This window comes from Brienomyrus brachyistius, chromosome 3, assembly GCF_023856365.1.
Source record: "Brienomyrus brachyistius isolate T26 chromosome 3, BBRACH_0.4, whole genome shotgun sequence".
Lineage (NCBI taxonomy): Eukaryota > Metazoa > Chordata > Actinopteri > Osteoglossiformes > Mormyridae > Brienomyrus > Brienomyrus brachyistius.
The window spans coordinates 14,430,037-14,449,281 of record NC_064535.1 but is presented as its reverse complement, the minus strand read 5'-3'; the positions used below and the strand labels follow the sequence as shown (position 1 = coordinate 14,449,281).

The window sequence follows — 19,245 nt, the reverse complement described above, 5'->3', positions numbered from 1 at the left end:
GATAACTCTCGGTAGAGAAGCACACGTCGTTGCCCAGTTTGATCCTAATACATAAAATACTTTTTAAACCTTAATGTTTATGATGGAATTCAAGCACAGCTGACCGCCTTCTCGGCCCACCCCCGACTTTTTGCGAAAGGAGACCGCGAGATTCACGCGAGTAACGGGATATCTTTGTTTGCGTGCCTTGCTGTTTCCACGCTTCAGCGAAGGTGCTTGGCTCTGTGGTGAGGAGAAGGGCGCGTTTGTGCTGGACGAGCCCCTGACATTACAGACAGCCTAGCCTGCAACTTCCGGGGCGTCTAAAAGATTTTACACTCGAGAGGACCGCTTTCCATTATCTTTTACAAAAAAAAAAAAAAGTTTTTTTTAAAATGGGGAATGGGGAATCAATAGTAGATCATGCAAATAAGTTAATTGCTGGCTTAAATAATCATGTTAATTAATTAATTAATTTCATTAATTAACATAATGACATCAGCAGTCTCATCATCATTATGCTAGTTATTTTACATTTAAATTTAAAATATATTATAGAGCAATGTGAGAAATTAATTACCGTATTCCTGCCAGTAGCTTCCACGATAGCCTCCGGACCCCAGTGACCCTGAACAGGAAAAGTAGATATAGAAAATGGATGGAGGGATGGATAGATGAAATTCTAGTCTATTTTTAAATACTTATGTCTACATTTGAGATAAAAATTCAAACTACAAAATCAGAACCAGGGGCAAGGGAGTCGCTAGAAATTCTCGGCCCCCACCCCCCCTTACATTATATAACTTTATAATTTTACGTGTTCAAGGGACCGTGTAAAATCTGTCAAGGTATCCATGCCCCTCCACCACCCCTGCAGGGAGGGGGGGGGGGGTGAGATAGAGACAGCATGGGGCAAGCGGGAGAGAAGATTCCACAGCCTCTCTGTCTCAGTACCATCCAGTTAAAGGGGCTTGTGAAAAAGCAGAGGTGACTAGAGCGTGGGGGGTGGAGGTGGGGAGGGGTTACTGCTGAGGTAAAATGGGGGGGCAGGAGGTTAGAGGGGGCCTGCGAAAGAAGTCCGTGTCCCTCCTTTATTTGTACAGGAAAAACAGCAGTTCTCCGCCAGCGTCCCTCTCTCTCAGAGCCCAAACTGTCACCTTTTGGGTCCTGATGGCTTCACTGGGGAGAGAGTGAGCAGTGGGTGGAATGAAAAAAGAGAGGAGGAGAGGGAGAGGGAGAGGGGGAGGAGGCCGGGGCCCTATTCACACAGCCCTGCCTTCACTACCAGGCTTATTAGAAGCTCCATTCACTGTCAATGAGCCTGTTTTTTTTTCAAGAGTCTCCAGCTACCCACTTTGAGTGAAGAAAAATAAAAGCAGTGAAAAGATTAGCTGCCCCCCCCCCCCCCCCACCTTCTCTCCTCTCTTACTGTGTTCTCAAAAGCCCTTTCCGATGGGGGAGACAGCTTGGACTGGTACAGGGAAGGGTGGAGAAGGGTCCCCGTTTTTTGTAAGCTGTAGGCCTTGTCCGAGTGAAGCCCACGTTCTTAAAGGTGTTTTTGAGTCGCCCTCAGCTCTGTGTGATGTGGGACAGGGATGGAAGCCGGAGGGGCCGCTCTCCTACCGCCCACACCTGATCTGTTTACGTCTCTAATTCAAAATTCGCCATTTTTATCTATCAGTCTGTTTGCTGAAGTGGCTAATATGCTTGGCACAGAAAACAACAAAGACAAGCAACGCACATCTCTCACCTGCCATTCGGGAATTTCGAGAGAAACTGGGAAGAATTAAATTCAGCCCAGTATTGTTTGACACGGGTGACAGCTTATGAGAGGCATGGATAGTGCCTGTGAGGTATTTTCTGGCAGGGAAAATAGGGTTAGTTTCCACAAATAAATACGTTTACAGGTTATTTAGCAAATAAATTTGAACAGGACTGACATCACTGCCTTTCGGGCAAATTACACCGCAGGAGCAGACTGTAGGACTGTTAAACAGACTATTTGTGGTTGGTGACATTTAATTATTTAATTTAATTATTAGCACAATAGTATTTAGTTGTGAGATATAATTTGTTTTTAAGCAAAAAACAAAAAATGGAGAAATATGATTATCCATTGAAAGCTGGACACTAGTGGACAATAGACTGAATTAAATCTCATATAGTCATGCAGGCTAGTTTTCAGGAAAGATAAATGAATAACAGATTTTATTAGGAAAATATCAATTTAATAACAGGTTGCAAAGAAGGACATTTTCTGTGAAAATACTGATAATGGGTGTTAAATGGGGATCTTCTGTTGAAATAATTAGACCTATATTTAATGTTTTCGGAACATTCTCAAAAATTATGAAATTTTTTATGCATTTTGTTGAAGTTAACGCGTCCGTTAACTTAAGCAGCAGCGTCGCATCTGTTGACTGTGCACTGGGAATACTGTCCACTTGGGGGCGCCATTGCTACGAGGAGCGCAGGTTCACGCAGGCGGGATGGGGGGGGAGCAGCCTTGCGATAAAGTTCGTCGTGGGACCCGAAAGTTACGCAGTCTGCTCGGCCAAGCAGAGGGACCGCATAGACGAGCGTAGCTGGCCCGTCAAAGCAAAACCGAGAGCTGAGCTCCGGCGTTTTTGAGAAGGGGGTGGGGGAGCACCGATCTTGATAGGTGGAGGAGGAAAGCCGTGGCCCGAAAACGGGTCAGGTTTCAGGGGGAGTGACGCTCCGTGGAACCTAGGGGAGGGGGCTGGAGCCGGAGCTGGTGGGGACGTAAAGGAGGTGGGGGGGGGGGCAGAAGAAGCCCTTTGTAAACCTGACAAAGCGTTTGAGATTAGAACAAGTATTCTCGGAGGAGCAGGAGACGTGCAACCCCCAGGATCTCCGAAATTAATGGATCCTGTCTTCGCTGGAGGACGTGGAAAAAAGAGAGTCTTCTTCGCTTTACACGCCCAGACTCGCAACGAATGGTACATTTTCCCGAAGTTTACATTACTGCGAAAAAATGAACGTCTAATCCTATTCTGTTCATAAGAAGCAATAAACAGTTTGGAGAAACTTTGGTGGACTTGGTTTTGGGATCCACTACCATTTTTTTGGATATACAATCTCCTGGATTTTTCAAGAATAATAGTTGCTGCGTATAATTTGGATTTTTGGGGGCTTTTCTCCTCATTTGAAAAGGGAATCTTGACGGATTTCGGATTAGTTCAGAAATCACTGCTTGGCATTTGTGCTGCTGCGGAGAGAAGTCTCACCGTCCGGAGTGCACTCTCCCCGGCCCATGAGCCGCCTGCGGCTCCGTGCATGCAGATCAAACTCGGTACATTAGTGCATCAAGGTAACCCGTCAGCAATTTGTGCAAAATTATACGATTAATGCTTGTAATCTGAAAGAGCTGGTCGTGTTTAACCCAAAGAGCGAGCATCCTTGAATAAAGTCCAGCAAATTGTAATTAAAAATAGAGTTTCGTTTTCTTTCCCAGAAACTTCCCAGGTTTCTTTAAGTATTGTGAAGTGAAATATTTGCATTTTACATCTTTAACTATGGTTTTGGTTTTATGTTTGATTATTTATTTATATAGGCTATGTATAAGTCGGCGAGTAGCCCAGTATCATAAATGGACGTATTTACCATGCAAATTTAGTCCAGTAGCCCTATATGTTTTTAAACGAATTGTAAATATTTCTTGCCAGTTTTGCGCCATGATGGCTAGATTTCTGGTATGCGCTGGATTAATCTTGAGTAGTGATAGATAATCAGAAGATAAATCTGCTTGCAGAACTTTGTGAAGATGAGGAAGGCAGTTGTGGCGTCACCACCTGATACAGTTTTGTACAAACGCCCGTGTAAAACTGCTATCTCACACTATTCTCAATTTTGGAGTTTAAGAGCGTTTAAAAATGCAGGCATTTTGCAGCCACATAGTAAAAACCCGTTTAGTTCGTTAGTGGCAATTTATGGAAAGTATGGCCTAATTATGTTTGAATCGATTTATTTAGCCCACCTTTTAGGGACATTACCTCATTTGCTCTGTCGCGTTTATTGTATGAGTTTAAGTAACGCGCAGTTTGCTTGTTCGGTGAATATAACGCTGCCGGACCGCGCCGAGCGCTTTCATTGTATAAACTAATTTGAATTTCAATAGCAATGCAATAAGTTTGGTGACTGCGTTTAGCGGCTGCATGTATGAATTTGATTTTTCTATAGGAAGAAAAGGTTAAATTTAAACTTGCACAAAATCAGCACACCTCCACGATAGCATGACACGGAAAAAATATGTTCTGAAAACTAACATTTTATTACGTACTGAATATTGAGGCAATCAAATACATTATAGCCTACAATAACAACTATCAATAGACTACCAGTTTAGACACTTGCTGCCAACTCAACAATTGTAACATCAGCTCCCCAACTTGTTAAATAAATATTTAATAATTGTTGTAATTAAGTATCCAGAGTTGCGCTGTGTGGGTGTGTGGATTCACGGATTGCTTCAGTAATGGTTTGTTTGTTCACTTAACGCAGTTCGTCGCAAATTGGGGTCTTAAAACGATAAACCCGTAATCCGCGGAGCTGCTCATGCACCCGCAGTGCGCGTGTTTAGGAAAATGTGGAGGAAATGGTGGGAAACCCGATAATTCAGAAAGAGGGATAAACGGGTGGGAAATCAGACTGCTAACCCGACAGTTCAGAAGAAAAGGGGGTGGAAAATGGGACACCTGGCCCGTTTTAAGAGGCGATCCGCATGGCTTCAGGGTAAAATCAGCAGCAGCCAGCAGCTGCAGCCGAAGGGGCGCAGGTGAGAGTGGTGGCGGTCGGTGTCCCGGCGATGGGTAAACGTTGTTGCACATGTTATACCAATGTGTAACAATGGCCAAGTACGGGTTTTACACTATAAACACGCCAAAATTAGGACATAGGTTTGAGATTCATATGTTTGTGTTGAGGCTTGCTATGCGATAACCTAATCTGTCCTTAGCATACCTGTCGCGATCGCTGCCCTCGTGATTGATTGAGCCAATAGCAATCATTAGGGCAGATGGCTTTTTCTTAGGGCCGAAAACAGTCTGGCAATTAATGTATAAAATGCAATTAGGTGTGCATATGGGTTGTCGACCCGTTCACCGAGGTAACGATTTACAGCTAGTAGCATCATTTCTTTGGGACGACGTGTACTGCACTGCTGCAATCAGTTCCAACAATCCCATATGTATGTTGTAATTTGCATCGAGACACATGTGTCTTTACATCCGTGTTTACCCCGTTCTAAAACTTTCTACTTAAGCTGTTTTGTATATACATTGTACGAAAGTAAGCTATAAGTGAATTTTTTTGTAAAATGGGGTAATAGTAAAATTTCTTTCATCTTCATATAATTTATCGACAATGCCATTGACAATAAAACTAAAGTCACGCTACATTTGTCTGCATGCTTTGTGCAATAAAATAAAATAAATTAATGTCACGCGCCTTGTACATGCAAGACCTTAAATCTGACCTGGCGCCGTTTGCCACCCTTTCGCTATTTCTGCACATTGAGTCACACAGCAGGCTCTTTATCCCTTAGTTTAGATAATACACCTTATCTACCCGGCTAAATATTTTATCAGAACATTTAAATACCCGTTCTGCAGACTAAATTCTTTTTTGGGACCAGGTATCGAAAGTCTTTAAAATCAGTTAAGCAACACAAACCACGAAAAACGTCCTTTTATGCGGCACTTCAGCCTTGTTTCATTTGAATTATGCTTTATTTGAAGTGCAGCATAATATATCTGAAAACAAAACATTTGAAAATTAATTGCAGGATTGATATGCTGGCGACTTTATTTCTAAACTTTTCAGCTTGTTAAAAATCGTGATTATTCGTATTCTACAAAGCATTAGGCTGGTCGTATGATGTGCGTTTTGTCGGGGACGAAGGTTCCTTATTTATAAGGCGGTGTTTGTCTGCTGCCAGTGCAGGAAGCTGTTATGTACACAAGAAATAAGAGGCAGTTTAATGGGTTGAAAGCGGAGATTGTGACGATTAGCGGGAACACGGATGGGAAGCGCTCCCGTAAACAGCCCGGCCAGCGCCGGCTCACTGTGTAGTGTCAGACCGGCGTTAGCGCAGGTGTAGCTCGGTGTACAAGCGAGGGGGCCTGCATCACCACTCTGGTATGTCTGTGGTAGGGCCCGTTCTGCAGCATTTCAAAACATGGTGCCCCCCCCCCCTCCCCAAGTGTGGCGTTCCTCCTTCTTTCTTGAAGAGAGGAGTAGTTGTGCACTTTTTACTCCTAGCTCGCCGTGTCCATGTGCCTCCAGAGCAGATCTCTTACTGAGTACCTAGAGCTTTGTGACGGATGTTGTGGAAAGTTTTAAACAAGATATTGCTGGATAAATGAATGAGCTTTTGAACAGAAGCTCAGCTGTGGGGGGATATTACCTTGCTTTGTGATGGTAATAAGTAAGTAAGTTCTATGCATCTCTCAAACCTAATGTTCTTTCACCCATTTTTTTTCCTACCCAGGTCAGGTGACTGGGGGGCATTCCCGTGAGTGACAGGCCCGACAGCCAGCAGTTCATGGTTGGGCGGAGCTCCTCAGATGGGATCTCTGTCCAGGGGGAGGCCAAGGAGGGGGGGATGGGCACGCCCGGCCCCCGGTGACGGGATGTCTGCGTGGCTCTGGCTGCTGGGCGTGACCTTGCTTTCGCTGGTGACGGCTTCGGGGGCACGGCCCGCCTATCAGCACCACGGAGAAAGACAACACCACGCCGGAACCTGATGGTGAGCAGGCTGGACGGCTCCCTGGGGCGGAAGGAGAGTCAGCATGGGGGCCCAGGAGTGGTGAAGAGATGGTCACCCTCTCTTTATTGTCCCATTCCTTATAATCCACATGCTGGCCTTCCATGTGTAAAGTGGGGGGGGGGGGGTATGATGAGATTGTGACAGGATGTTTGCTGTTTCCAAAGGACAAACTCACCACCACTGATGGGTTGGGGGGGGGGTGGTTATCAGCTCAACTTCATTTGACTCGAAATGTCCAAATTGGAAGTTTGTTTGTGATACTGTGGAACTTCTCGCACTTTATGTTACTTTTTCCAGACCGGAACTTCCTACAAATGACTAGGGCATCTCCCCCTCATTTCAGTGTTTGTCATCTATAGCAAATTCCTTCATGTGAAAATGTCACATATATATCTCTACCATGCACAGTGCAGCATATCAGGAATTTTGTATGAGCATGACGGCACTTCATAATGAGACTTTATGTGGTGTTTTGGTTTAGACGTAGCCATGGAAAGCGAGGCTTTGTAGGTCTTGGGCTCTGACGTCCCGGCATTTCCAGCCCCCATTAGACCTCGTACGTTTCTGCCATTAAAGTTATTCAGCTTAAAGTCATTGTGTGGGTTGGGAAAGTCTGGCTCCTTCACCTTTTGTTCCCAGGCTGTAACCAGTTTGGTAATTTAAGGGTGGGGCAGCTCAATGTGACTCATTAAACGGCCCCTGATTTTCTGCCCTCGGGGGGGGGGGGGGGGGGGGAAGGGGCACGCATCAAGGTCAGGCAGTGTGTTGTGTTTCGGTTGCCATCATGGCAGTGTGAGGGTTCAAGGGGTGGTCATGTTTGTAGCGAGAAACTTATCCCGAATTTCATCTCTTGCACTTTATGGTAAAACTTTTTTTTTGGGGGGGGGGGGGGGGGGGGGGGTAGTACTCTGGCATTCAATTCCAAAGTCATGGAAGGGAATTTGGAAAGAGAAGGAATAGAAAAATGCTAGGATGGTGTGGTTGGGAGTGATGGAAGCTACTGGTTATACTAGTCAGTCATTAATGGTTGATTTTAATGGTTCCATGACGAACCGAATCCTCAAGCATGCAACTCTGATTAAATAACACTGCACTGTAGAATAGTTGTCTATGTAGTCTAAGTTACATTGCAGTTTGCGTGCAGTACGTACTTGTGCAGGTAGCATTTTCGACACTGGTTGCCTTTGCAGGAGCTATGAGTCATACAACAAGGTGTTTGGAGGGAGAAGCAGTGATAATGCAGGCGGAGGAGGTTTGGTCATGTGACCAGAACACCTTCTCAATCCTCTGTGACCTGTTGACAGCGAGGCAAAGAACGACGTTGTAGTTACCATTGTTCTTGAAGGTACTTGGTAATAACACCCAGTCTTGTGCCAAAATTGCTCCCTGGCTATAGGCCGCGCCCACAGAGGGGGTAATTGTTGTTCATTGAACACCAGTATTATGTGGCTTTGGGGTGGTAATGAGCTGAGACGTCTCTATGTTTGTTTGGAGGTGAAAAAAGGGGACTGCACCGTTTTCCCACCGGACGAGCGAGTCGAAAAGCAAGCTCTCCATTCTTTTTTTTCTTTTCCTTCCCCTCCCGCTTTCTTCCTTGTATGCCCCCCCGGGCTCCGTGTGAAATTCAAAACAGAGAATCGGGAAGCTCGAACTCTAGGTGTGAGTGTCAGTGTGCAAGAGGGCCGTGGTGGGGGCGGGGGGCGGAACTCTGGGGTCTTAAAGGATTTTGTGCCGTTTTGTGTCAGTTTGGCTGGATAGCGTGCTGAATTGAACAGTCTAAGCTGTGCTGGGCCCGGCAGATGGGAAGCTCTCATGTTGTGTAACATGCAGATGCCGGACACTTGGAAGGAGAAAGCTTTCGCAGTGTAGAGGCACGCCGGCATGCCGCTTGACACCTGAATCTGAGGGGACCTTCCTCTCACTCTCACACCCGACTGATCAGAAAAGGTTGCAAATCAGCTTTAATCAAGGAGCAGGACCTCTGCTGTGGCCTGCAAGTGGTGTTTGCAGAATCGCTGTTGTCCTTTGCGGGACCAACATAAGAGGAGTTCGCCAGGCGGTTGTGGGGTCGATGCCTGTGGTAGCAGATGTTAAAGGTGACAGGATGATTGCTAGCCAGTGCTGCCCTTTGGGGTTTCGTTTTGAACGGAAGGTTTGAGACGCCGACGAAGAAGACGGTAGCCATGACATGTCTGTGGGAATCTGATTTTGATATTAGAGAGGAGTGGAGATCAGTATGTTGGGGGGGGTATAGTGGGGAGGATGGGGTGATGAGAAAGTAGAGAGGAAGATGCCGAGAGTGACAGTGAGTGGGCAGGAGAGCAGAAAGCATGAAGGACAGAGCATGTTTGGGTAGGAGAAAGTGAGAGTGTCCCAGCACCTGTCCTGCTTTAGTGGCGAGGTCGCCCCCCCATCTGTCACTCTCAGGATGGGGATGGAGCAGCGACAGTGAGATTTGGGGGCTTCGGGTGGTTGTGTAACGCACAGATGCTTGGCTTTCCCATGCATTTTGATGTACCGCCGTTGGGAAATTCTCTATGAGACAGTGGCTGGAACGAAAACTTTACTTTAGAATGTTAACTGCTTTTAGCCCTGCGTTTGGCTACAGTCGGAAGGTCGCACATCTTTAAGGTGTGACGTTAGCTGTGATTTCATTGTATTGTTTTGCTCTTTGTTTGACTACATGTGCTACATGGCAACTACATTAGGTTGGATCTTGTCTGGATTAAGTACATGGATTAATATGATTTGTTTGAATTTGCGCCGTGAACTGAAGGTCTTAAAAAAGGGGGATGGACTGATGCTCTCTGGATGTCTGGAGCAGTGATTTTTCATATCGGCAGAGCTAGGAGATGAGGGTCAGGCTCGGAGGCTCTCGACACTTTGCTGGGTGATTGGCTCCTTCCTGGCTCGCTCCTGGAGGATCGGAGGGAGACCGTGGTGTCGTGTGGCTGCCGGTCTGCGCTCGGACAGGGAAGGTCATTTTGGAAACTGCTTCTGCTTCTTCAGAAGCCCCGGATACGTGAGCATGGTTTTCTTTCATGGGACGTCATTTGGACTGGTTATCTTTGCCAGTGGCTGCTCAGTGGCGGTCACCACCTGGGAGGGGGGGCTTTCGTCCGCCGGCTTGCGTCACTTTTCCCAGACAAGCCGTGCTGTGGGAAGAATCTGCCAGGAGGAAGGTGTCACTCCTGGCAGTGTGTGCTCCGGATGGTCCGCACGTTCCCGTGAAGAATCAGGCCTCCCAAGGGTGTCGACCAGGTCATGCTGGGGTCAGGGCAAGCCTGAGTCGGGGGGTGGGGGGCAAGACCTGAGAGGGGGAAGTAAAGGGGGATGTTCAATGGAGAAGTAGGACAGCTGAGCACAGCTAATGAAGAACATATTTCAGTGTCTGGTTGCCCCCCCCCCAAATCCCGGAAGAAGCTGCCTAGGTGCTTTTACCCCCCTCCCCCATTACCCTCTGTTATTAATTAATTCCTTAAGCTACTTAGCAAAAACAGTTTATTCAAAGGGACTATATTGCATTGTTAAATGAGATACTTCACACAAGATGACCCCTTTGTGATGTTTTCCTTTCCATTTCATTCATACTTTTAGCTCTGGTTTCTCCTGGCAAGGTCCAGAGTCTCTCGGTCCATAGGGGGTCCTCTCCAAATCGCACCCCCTCCTGTTACCCTCCGGAAGGTGGTGGGCTCCTTGAGTGATCTCCTCAGACAGACACTAGTGTGTGACTCACTCTCCGTCTAACAGAATTAAATCTGTGTGCAGAGCTTTGATGGTGTTGCAGAGGGAACCACGCAGGCGATAATATAACATGAGTACAGTAAACAGTGAGGGCTTCTGGCTTGGGGGTTAGGGGCCCCATCAGTCAGCGGGAACGCCTTTCACCGAGACCACACATTCGGTGGTGAGAGGGGGTGGGGGACGCGGCTTAATTATTTCCGGAGTGAGCATAAGTCACATCACCGGAACCATACCTTTGTGGGGCATGGTGCCAGGGGGACTGTTTAAATCCGCACACACCCTGGCCTCTTGTCTTTACTCTTTAAGCATAATGGCTTCTCCCTTCCTGCTTAAGGATGGGGGGTTGGGGGCAGGTTGGACACAATAGAGGGAGAATGTGTTTCAGGGGGTATGTGTTGGAGCAGGAAAGCTTGAGAGTCTTTCAATATCTGTAATTTTGACTTTCATTCCTCAGCTGAATGTGATTTTTTTTTTCTCATACTGATTCTTTTGTGGTAGTTGTTGGTAGCTTTTATTTTTTTTTTCTTTCCACCATGCTTCTCGTAAAAACTCTCCGCCCTTCCTATTAATGATGCTTTTTAGTGCCGCGCTCTTCGAAACGGCGGGATTCCTTCGGATAACGAGCACAGGGCCTTGCGGTTTTAGGCGCCGGGAGAAAAGCACGTTAGATGGTGAATGCATGAGGTTTGACGTGTCTGCGCTAGCCTCCTCACCTGCGCGTGTCGCTGTGGGCCGGTCCACGTGAGAACACACACAAACACCTCCCCACTTCCACGTCGATGGTCCCTCCCGTCCCCCTACCCATGTGTCCAAAACATCAGTCTGATTTTGCCCCCTCCACCCCACTGAGGTGGAAGAAAGCAGCTTCCACTTCACATATTATACTGTCCCCCCCTCCCCAGAGCCCCGCCTGCACTCACGCCATCAGCATGCCGCTCTGCCGGTGGTGGGTGGACAGGACAGGATGGGGTTAATCCTGTTTAATCACGTGCGCTTGCTTGGTCCATAACCGCATGCTCTGAGGCCGCGGGATGCGTGCGGGGGTGCGGCGCTGGCTGACCGCTGTCCGCCGTAATCTACCATGCTGTTTTTAGTTTCTGTTTTACGGACACCGTAATCACATCTGTCGGGGCTCCTCTGATTCGGGCGTCTGTATTAGGGGTTTGCGGTGTTTTTAATTTCTCACCCTATTGCCTGTTCCTCCTCTCCCACCTTTGTTTCTGTCTGTCCCGTGCACCCCTCCCACAACCCCTTCCCCTGTGCACCGCTCTGGCTCCCCCACGCCCCGCCCCGCAGAGCCTCCAACAAAGTACCAAATCTCTAAGCCCAAGGTGTGCTCGGTGCACCCTGGCGAACTACTGACGCTGAGGTGCCCGCTGCCAGGGGCGGGCACCATCACCTGGATGAAGGACGGCTTCTTGCTGGGGCCCAACAACCGCACGCTTGTAGAGCACAGGCTGCTGCAGATCCGCGACGCCGCTGCCAAGGACTCGGGTCTGTACACGTGCAGCTCTGCCGGTCCCCCGGGCAGCAACACGCTCTGCTTCATCGTCAATGTCACAGGTGAGGCCGGGAGCTCGGGAAGCACCCCCCAGGGGTAGTGCAGAGCGGCCCCCCCAGCATGACCCGCGCCTTCCTGTAGCCTCTCGCGATGCCCTTGTGTTTTCGCCATTTGGATCGTCGCCGAGTACTCTAGTTGTTGTTCCTCCTTTCGCGTCAGCGAGGTTGGTGTCTCTCACCAGCCGATCCATTACCGCCGACCCCTTAATGCCATGTAGCAGCAGAAAGCAGAACTGTATACAGACCGGTGCCAACATCTGTTGACCCTCGGCCTACCTGCGGACGGAATTGGCACACTCGTTCAGGGATGATCGCGACTCTAGTATTTTCTTATTGTTGGTGTTTTCTATGACGCCGGTGAGGCGGGTTGTCGTGGGTGTGCGTCACAGGCAAAGAGGCCGTTAAGAAGGTTGAGATTTGGGGTTTGTCAGCATTTACATTCATAAATGCGATGAATGTAACCCGCCGAACCTCCGCGTCTAAACAACCAACAGTTCGCTCACACAGGTTTGTTGTTAGTGGACAGACAGAACGTTGACACCAAGCGCTGAATCTTGGACCTGCTCCTCTGCCAGGCTTGTGCGCCCGCATGTGCGAGTGTGGCTGGCTCACGCCAAGTAGTCATGGTTCTCCCTTGCGGCGGGAGTAACTGTGTGCTCCTCTTCAGATGCCATCTCGTCTGGCGACGACGAGGACGACACGGAGCGTTCCGAGGACATCCCCGGAGATGGGGAGCAGACGCGTGAGTATCCAGGGCACGTTTAGGCTTCCTGTCACCTCTGTCAGTGTGTCATTGTCGTCAGCCTGTCCTGGTCTCACCTCCCTGTCGTCACTGTGTACCTTTAGTGGGTTTTTGTCTGAATTTGAGTCACTAAGAGCTTTCTGGGTCTTGTCAGCTCCTGCCTATTTCATGCCGTTTCAGGCCCGGAAAGCGACGCTTGACGCTTTAGAGGTCCGGCATCCCCACGATAGCGTGGCACGCAGACTGCAGTGCATTCCACGCATTTTTTAAATGCGACGCGCGGAGAGACGAGCCCTGAGCAGAGCGTGGCTCGTCTCATCTGTTGCTAACACCGTCCATCTGGTGTGCGTTAGATACCTGTTGTCAGAAATGTTTTGCATTAAGCTTTGATAAATTCTATGGGGGCCCACTGAGAAAGGGGATGACGTTCTCGGGTTCTTCCGAGGCTGGGGGGTGTTTGTGGAGTCCTTTGTGAAGTCTTGTGTTTCCTTGAGTATCGCATTTGTCCAGGAACGAGCTGTAATTGTAAAAAATGCATTAGCTATTGGGTGTTGGGCTCGGGGGGGGGGGGGGGGGGATTTTTGGTGACGCATGTTTTTTTTTGTTTTTTTTATTCAATCCCCCCCCGAATATTAATAAGGAAAAAGTGTGGTGTGGGGCTTTTTAACTGTAGGGGTCTGGTTTAGATTGGGCCCAGGGCCTCCCTCCGTGTGCTGTGGAATTCTGGCCTGGGGCCGGGGTAGGGCTTGAGGTGTCTGCACGGGGGAGGTGGTGGGGGTGGAGCTGGAGGGGTGGGGGGGGGTGGTGAGGGTACTGGGATTTGAAACCTGGAAGTTTGGGTTTCTCCTACAACTTGGAATGCTGCGGTGTTCCTTTTGGAGAAAGCATGATGAAGGCAGAAGGGAGAGCAAATATGACTGCTTTTACCCCCCAAGTATTACGGGGGGACAGAACCTGTGCACCAATAAGAAATCATCAACAGGCCCTTGGCACGAGGTTCAGGCCGTTGGAGTCATTAATGGGCTCAGGCTTCAAGGCGTTTCTGATATTTAGAATTCTCTACCCCGGCCCTGTTTGTTTTTTGTTGACAGTATGTGAGGGAAAGCTTTGTCCTTTGGCCATGGGTGGTGTGCTTGGAGATTGATGATTGATTCATTTTTAACAGAATAACACCTAAAAATAAACAGGAAAAAAGGAGAATGTAAGTCTCATTGTTATATAATAAGTCTTATTATTTGAAGCAGATGGGGGGGCATGCTCACATGCAGATGGGGGGGGGGGGGGCACACACGCATGCAGATGGGGAGCATGCTCACATGCAGAGGATTACTCCACTCACGGGTCCTGTCTTTTGGGTAAGCGATTTCTCGTGGGGCAAAGATGACTCTGAAATACAAATTCATTGGCTGGCCAGTTTACGTGTTGGCAGTCTGGATTTACCTCGGGGCTCTTTTATTTATAAATGATCTGTGCCGAAGGATCTGTCTTTTTGGGTGTTCTGGCATTGATTAATGGCACTTAGTATTGTTCTGTAAAGACATGATGCCCAGGGAAAGATTTTGGTTGGCCGTGGTTATGCCTCTTTCTAGAATTGCTCAATGCAGACAAACCCAGGATTTTGTTGGTTAGATGTCTTAGTTAACCTGCTAATAGAGACTTATTGAGATTTATTGAGCTTGTTAAAGAAAAGAGACAATGGTGGTAGAGTGAACCTCAGGCCACTGGAGTGAACCATGGACGGCTGAAATGTAGAAGTGGCCAAAGCTAAGGGGGTCGGGCAAAGTGTGGTATAGATGATGAAGGGGGGAGCGGGCTCTCACAGCTCAGGTGACAGACTGTCACTGAGAGCCACATTGAACATCACTAGCACACTGGGTTGGTCCCATGGCACTCGATTTTATTGGGGGGGATGTTGATGGCCGTCCCATCCGGGAAGAGGGAAGTTTTGAAATGGGAGAAGGCAGATGAGTGTTTGTGTGTGTGTGTGTGTGTGTGTGTGTGTGTGTGTGTCTGTAAGTGTGAAGAATGGAGGCCCTGGGAATGCTCCGGGGCTGACCCCCCCATCTGCTCATGTCACTGGGGGTCATTCTCACAGGTGGGGGGGAGTGTACAACTGGGAGAGTGGGAACAAGGGAGAACGAGGCAGCACTGCTTTTAGCCTTCAGTATATTACTCTTATTTTATTCATGTTTGCAAGTATGACCTTATTAAGTGGATTTTTTTTGTTTGGGGAAGGGTTAGGAGGCTGGGAATCAAGGGGCATGTTTGGCATGAGGGCTGTTTGGAAAGAAGCACGTGGTTTGAAGCGACTCCTGGACACAGAGCGCGATTTAAAAACACGAATCCGCTTCCAAGCCCGATCCAGCTTGCGGCCGGATTCGTGGGCCCTCAGGTGCCGAAACCTTTTCCTCAGTGCAGAGCCGAACTCCCCGAGAGATAAGAATCACTCAGAGAACAGATAACTGGAACACTGGAGCCGAAAGGAATATCAGAGAATGGACTGAAATTAGATGTGATGGTCTAGTTAGCATGTCTTGGTTCTGCTCCGATGATGTTTCCCAGTCAAGAAGAGAATACATGCAAGCACCCCCTCCCACCAGGACCCTTTGGTCACACCTTCGCTTTCCTCCAGGTGGTGGCTTGCTTCCATCTTCTTTTCCAGATGGCGGGAAGTGGTCCAAGCTTTGTGGTGGGAGATGGCTGGAATCCTTGTCTTTGTTGTATTTATTACTCTGTTCTTCTCTTCGTGTGTTGCAGGGATGCCCTACTGGACCCTGCCAGATAGGATGGAGAAGAAGCTGCACGCCGTGCCGGCAGCCAACACGGTGAAGTTCCGCTGTGCGGCGGCAGGGAACCCCAAACCCACCATGCACTGGCAAAAGAATGGCAGACCTTTCCGACCAGAGGACCGCATGGGAGGGTACAAGGTAGGTGAATTTCCATGCGGTGGAGGGGCACTGGGAAATGGCAGGAAAGACTGAGAAAAGATCTCATTAGGGCAGCATAGTGCGATGGAACGTGACATGTGACTAAAATACTAGGATGGGATTGGCTGATGTGTAGGAAAACTGCCGCAATCCAGTCTGTTAAAGTAACCAGTGGGGTTTATGGCTATGATTTATAATTATATGCAGAGGTAACTGGGTTGGGGAAAGTAGTGTCTGAATTCTCTTATCAGGTCTGTAGTGTTTTTGTCTGAGTTAGTTGGATGCCTTAAACGAGCTCCCCTATGGTGTGGTGGGGGACGGGGCATGGGGGGGCGGGGGGGGGCGTTCACTTTGGTGTTAGTTGCCCTGTGATCTCGGCGCCTCGTACTCCCTGGTGCTGACAGCTCATCCGTCAGCCTCTCCTTCACTGTCTGCCCCTTGTGGGGGGAGGGTGGGGATTAAGATAGGGTTAGGGTTTGGGATTTGTGGATTAGTTACCCCAGAAAGCCCCCCAGGGGCTCCTGAATGGGCAAGAGATGGTTCAATAGAGTAACACTTAAAAATAAGTGGGGAAATGAGTGAAAGTGACTGAACAGGAGGTGAAAAGGAAGGATGCAATTGAAAATATATAATTTATCTTATTATTATTATTACACAGGTCTTATTATTTGGACAATATTGGGTTTGCTTTATACACTAACATAAATGGGGGGGGGGATTATTACACTCAGCTGCAGGGGGGGTGAACCCCCCCTAGACTGGGATCTCAGTGACCCTACTTTGAAATTCCACAGAGGTTTGATCTCTGGTTAAATTTTAACTGCTCTTCATTTGAACAAACCGGAGTCCCATCTGAATGTTTGTACACCCTAAACTTTAATCAAAAGGAATACAAGTGTGTTTAATGGTTGAGCTCATCACTCTGCTTTTTCTGAGAACATCTCCAACAGTTCTCTGTCTGTATCCTCAATAAAGAAGCGAAATGTACGAAACACCTTTCCTACCACCCTGACCATTTAATATATGTTAAAAATATGTAATATGCTCTGATGATTCTCTCAATCAAAAAGAGAATGTGTGTGTGTGTGTGTGTGTGTGTGTGTGTGTGTGTGTGTGTGCGCGCACATATAGCTTATTACACAGCCCCACCCATTCTCCATCCTCACTTATCCAGTACAGGGTCGCACGAGACCAGATGCTTGTCTCAGCCAGCCTGAGTCAGGGGACACCATGCGTAGAACAGAGTGATTTAGAGATACCAGTTCACCCAGCTGCATGTTTTTGGGTTGTGGGAGGAAACCAGTATATCCAGGGTAAATCCAGCCAGACACGGGGAGAAGATGCAGGAGTCAAACCCTCAGCCCTGGAGGCTGCTTGCTACCTGCTCTTTTCTTTTTGGATTATTTCTTTTTTTTTGCCAATCCCATCACATCTTCCAGTGCCCCAAAAGACCTGGCTGCTTTTTCTCCCGCTGAATATGGACGTCCTTCAGAGAGCTCAAACAATTGCAGGAAGTTCTTGTGTTAATTAGAGCTTCCTCTCAGGAAGTTGTCGGCTTGGAACGTTCGAAGAAACGCACGGTGATACTTCCTGCAAAAGAATGTCCGTTTCCCTTCATTTTGTTGATGATTCTCCAGATTTAGGGTCACTTAGTGGTTTTGGAAGCACTTCCCATTAAGTGCGCCGTAACAGTACAGACTCAGAATATCGAAACTGAACAATCGGCATCAAACTGTTATTAATTGACTGTAAACTGCTCTGCCTTCTCTGCATGGGTCTGCATCTGCATGGGACCTCGAGGTCAGAGGTGCAGAGTTTAAAAAATGCTGCCCATGAATAAAATCCAGTTTTTGAAATCTGCATAGCTGCATTTGGTGTGATGAGCCCTTCTCGACTGCATTGCCAGCACAGATATCGAATCGATTTGGGAATTTGAGCAAAAAAAAAAACAGAAGTATGACCGTGTGTTTTGCACGATTTATACAAAATCCTAACTCTGAAAAGCCGAGCTACTACAGGTATCGCATATCCTGCCAAATACGCTTTTTAATTTTTAAATCTGACTTATAACAATAGCAATATTTATGGTATATTTTGTGTTTATTTTGAGTTTATTTTTGTGGTGTTTTCATTAGCAGGCGAGGTGATATTAGAGTTAGGAATGTTTTTTTCCCCTTTTCTAAATGCAGCAAATGTTTCTCCACATCAGTCTGTCGGTATCTTAGAATTTTCCTTTGTCCTAACAAAATAGAGTTATTTGTGAGCTAAAGAATGTTTCACAGCATTCTGTCTGGAGTCTTTCTTTCCTGTGTGTTTGTGTGCTGAGGCTGGGCTCCACCATTTTGCAAGGCAGGTTTAAGGTTTATCCTTCTTCTTAAGGAGCACCTGCCTTGGTTTGTCTGCAGGTGAGATACCAGCACTGGACCCTGATCATGGAGAGTGTGGTTCCATCGGACAAAGGCAACTACACCTGTCTGGTGGAGAACAAGTACGGATCCATCAACCACACCTACACACTTGATGTAGTGGGTGAGTGCTGGGCCCAGACTGGTCTTGGGGGGAGGGGCGACTACAGAGTGCCTGTGTGTCAGAGACTTGGGTTAAGGTATCTATGGTGACTTCTCTTTGCTGCGGTGCAGGTAGGGATTCTGGAAGGACATTCGTCTGTTACGAAGGTGTAGAAAAGGCTGCTTTCCAGTGTTTCTGTGGGAATAAATGAGAGAGAGAGAGAAACAGAAACACAGTTTGTTCCTCTGGCTAAACCATCATCCATCAGCCCAAAGACAAACTCACAGGAGCAGTTCAGCTCACAGTAGACTCATGAATGATCAGTTTGCTAAACTTGCAGAAAGTTGAGGGGTGGGCGGGTGGATGGTTTGTGAATGAGAGAGGCGGTTCACACCAGCACCTCGTCCTGCTCCCTCTTAGCGAGCGGGGAGTGGAGCCCTTGTTTCACGCTCAGCGAGCACCGACAATCCCAGCTTCACATCGCAACATTTAGCACCGGAGACCCCCCGGCCCGGCCAGAGTTCGCCGCTAATGCTAACATTTTAACTGAGGCAGCTGCTGGCAAAGTTTCTCTTGAGTCATTGTGGTGACGTGTCACCGGGCACCTGATCGCAAAGGGTAATACTGACACCGCACGCTTCCAGGAAGCGGCGAAACGAGTGGCATCGCTGGAATAGCAAAGGCTCACTGCTATTACTTCTGCTGAGGGCATGTAGGTAGTCTGTGGAATCCCCCCCCCCCAAAAAAGAATGTGTTTCCCCGGAACCCCCTGGGGGTCCCAGGCTACCAGTTTACCCACAGTTCACTGCACCCCACCCGGCACCTGAAAATACTTCCCTAACAACTTAATTGACCGATTGGTTCTGAGTTGATACGGGTGAGCGGGTTTTGGGTCACAGCCCCTGAAATGACTTGTTGTCTGATTTGCAGATAATGAAAACAGTCCATTATTAGGACGAGGGGGGAGGGGGGTCTATAGACGCCCACCCTAAAGGAGG

At 48.0% G+C, this 19,245-nt stretch overlaps 1 protein-coding gene across 1 annotated transcript in view; it reads left to right on the top strand.

Annotated features, from left to right (window-relative positions):
* Nucleotides 1-2,748: 2,748 nt before the first annotated feature.
* LOC125738248 (fibroblast growth factor receptor 2-like) overlaps nt 2,749-19,245 on the top strand; it is a 37,890-nt gene continuing 21,393 nt past the window's right edge. Inside the window, 7 exon segments of the mRNA XM_049007040.1 lie at nt 2,749-3,310; nt 6,488-6,707; nt 6,709-6,745; nt 11,807-12,073; nt 12,738-12,812; nt 15,570-15,739; nt 18,145-18,268. Of these exon segments, the coding sequence (XP_048862997.1) occupies nt 6,564-6,707; nt 6,709-6,745; nt 11,807-12,073; nt 12,738-12,812; nt 15,570-15,739; nt 18,145-18,268 (817 nt within the window). The 5' untranslated portion in view covers nt 2,749-3,310; nt 6,488-6,563.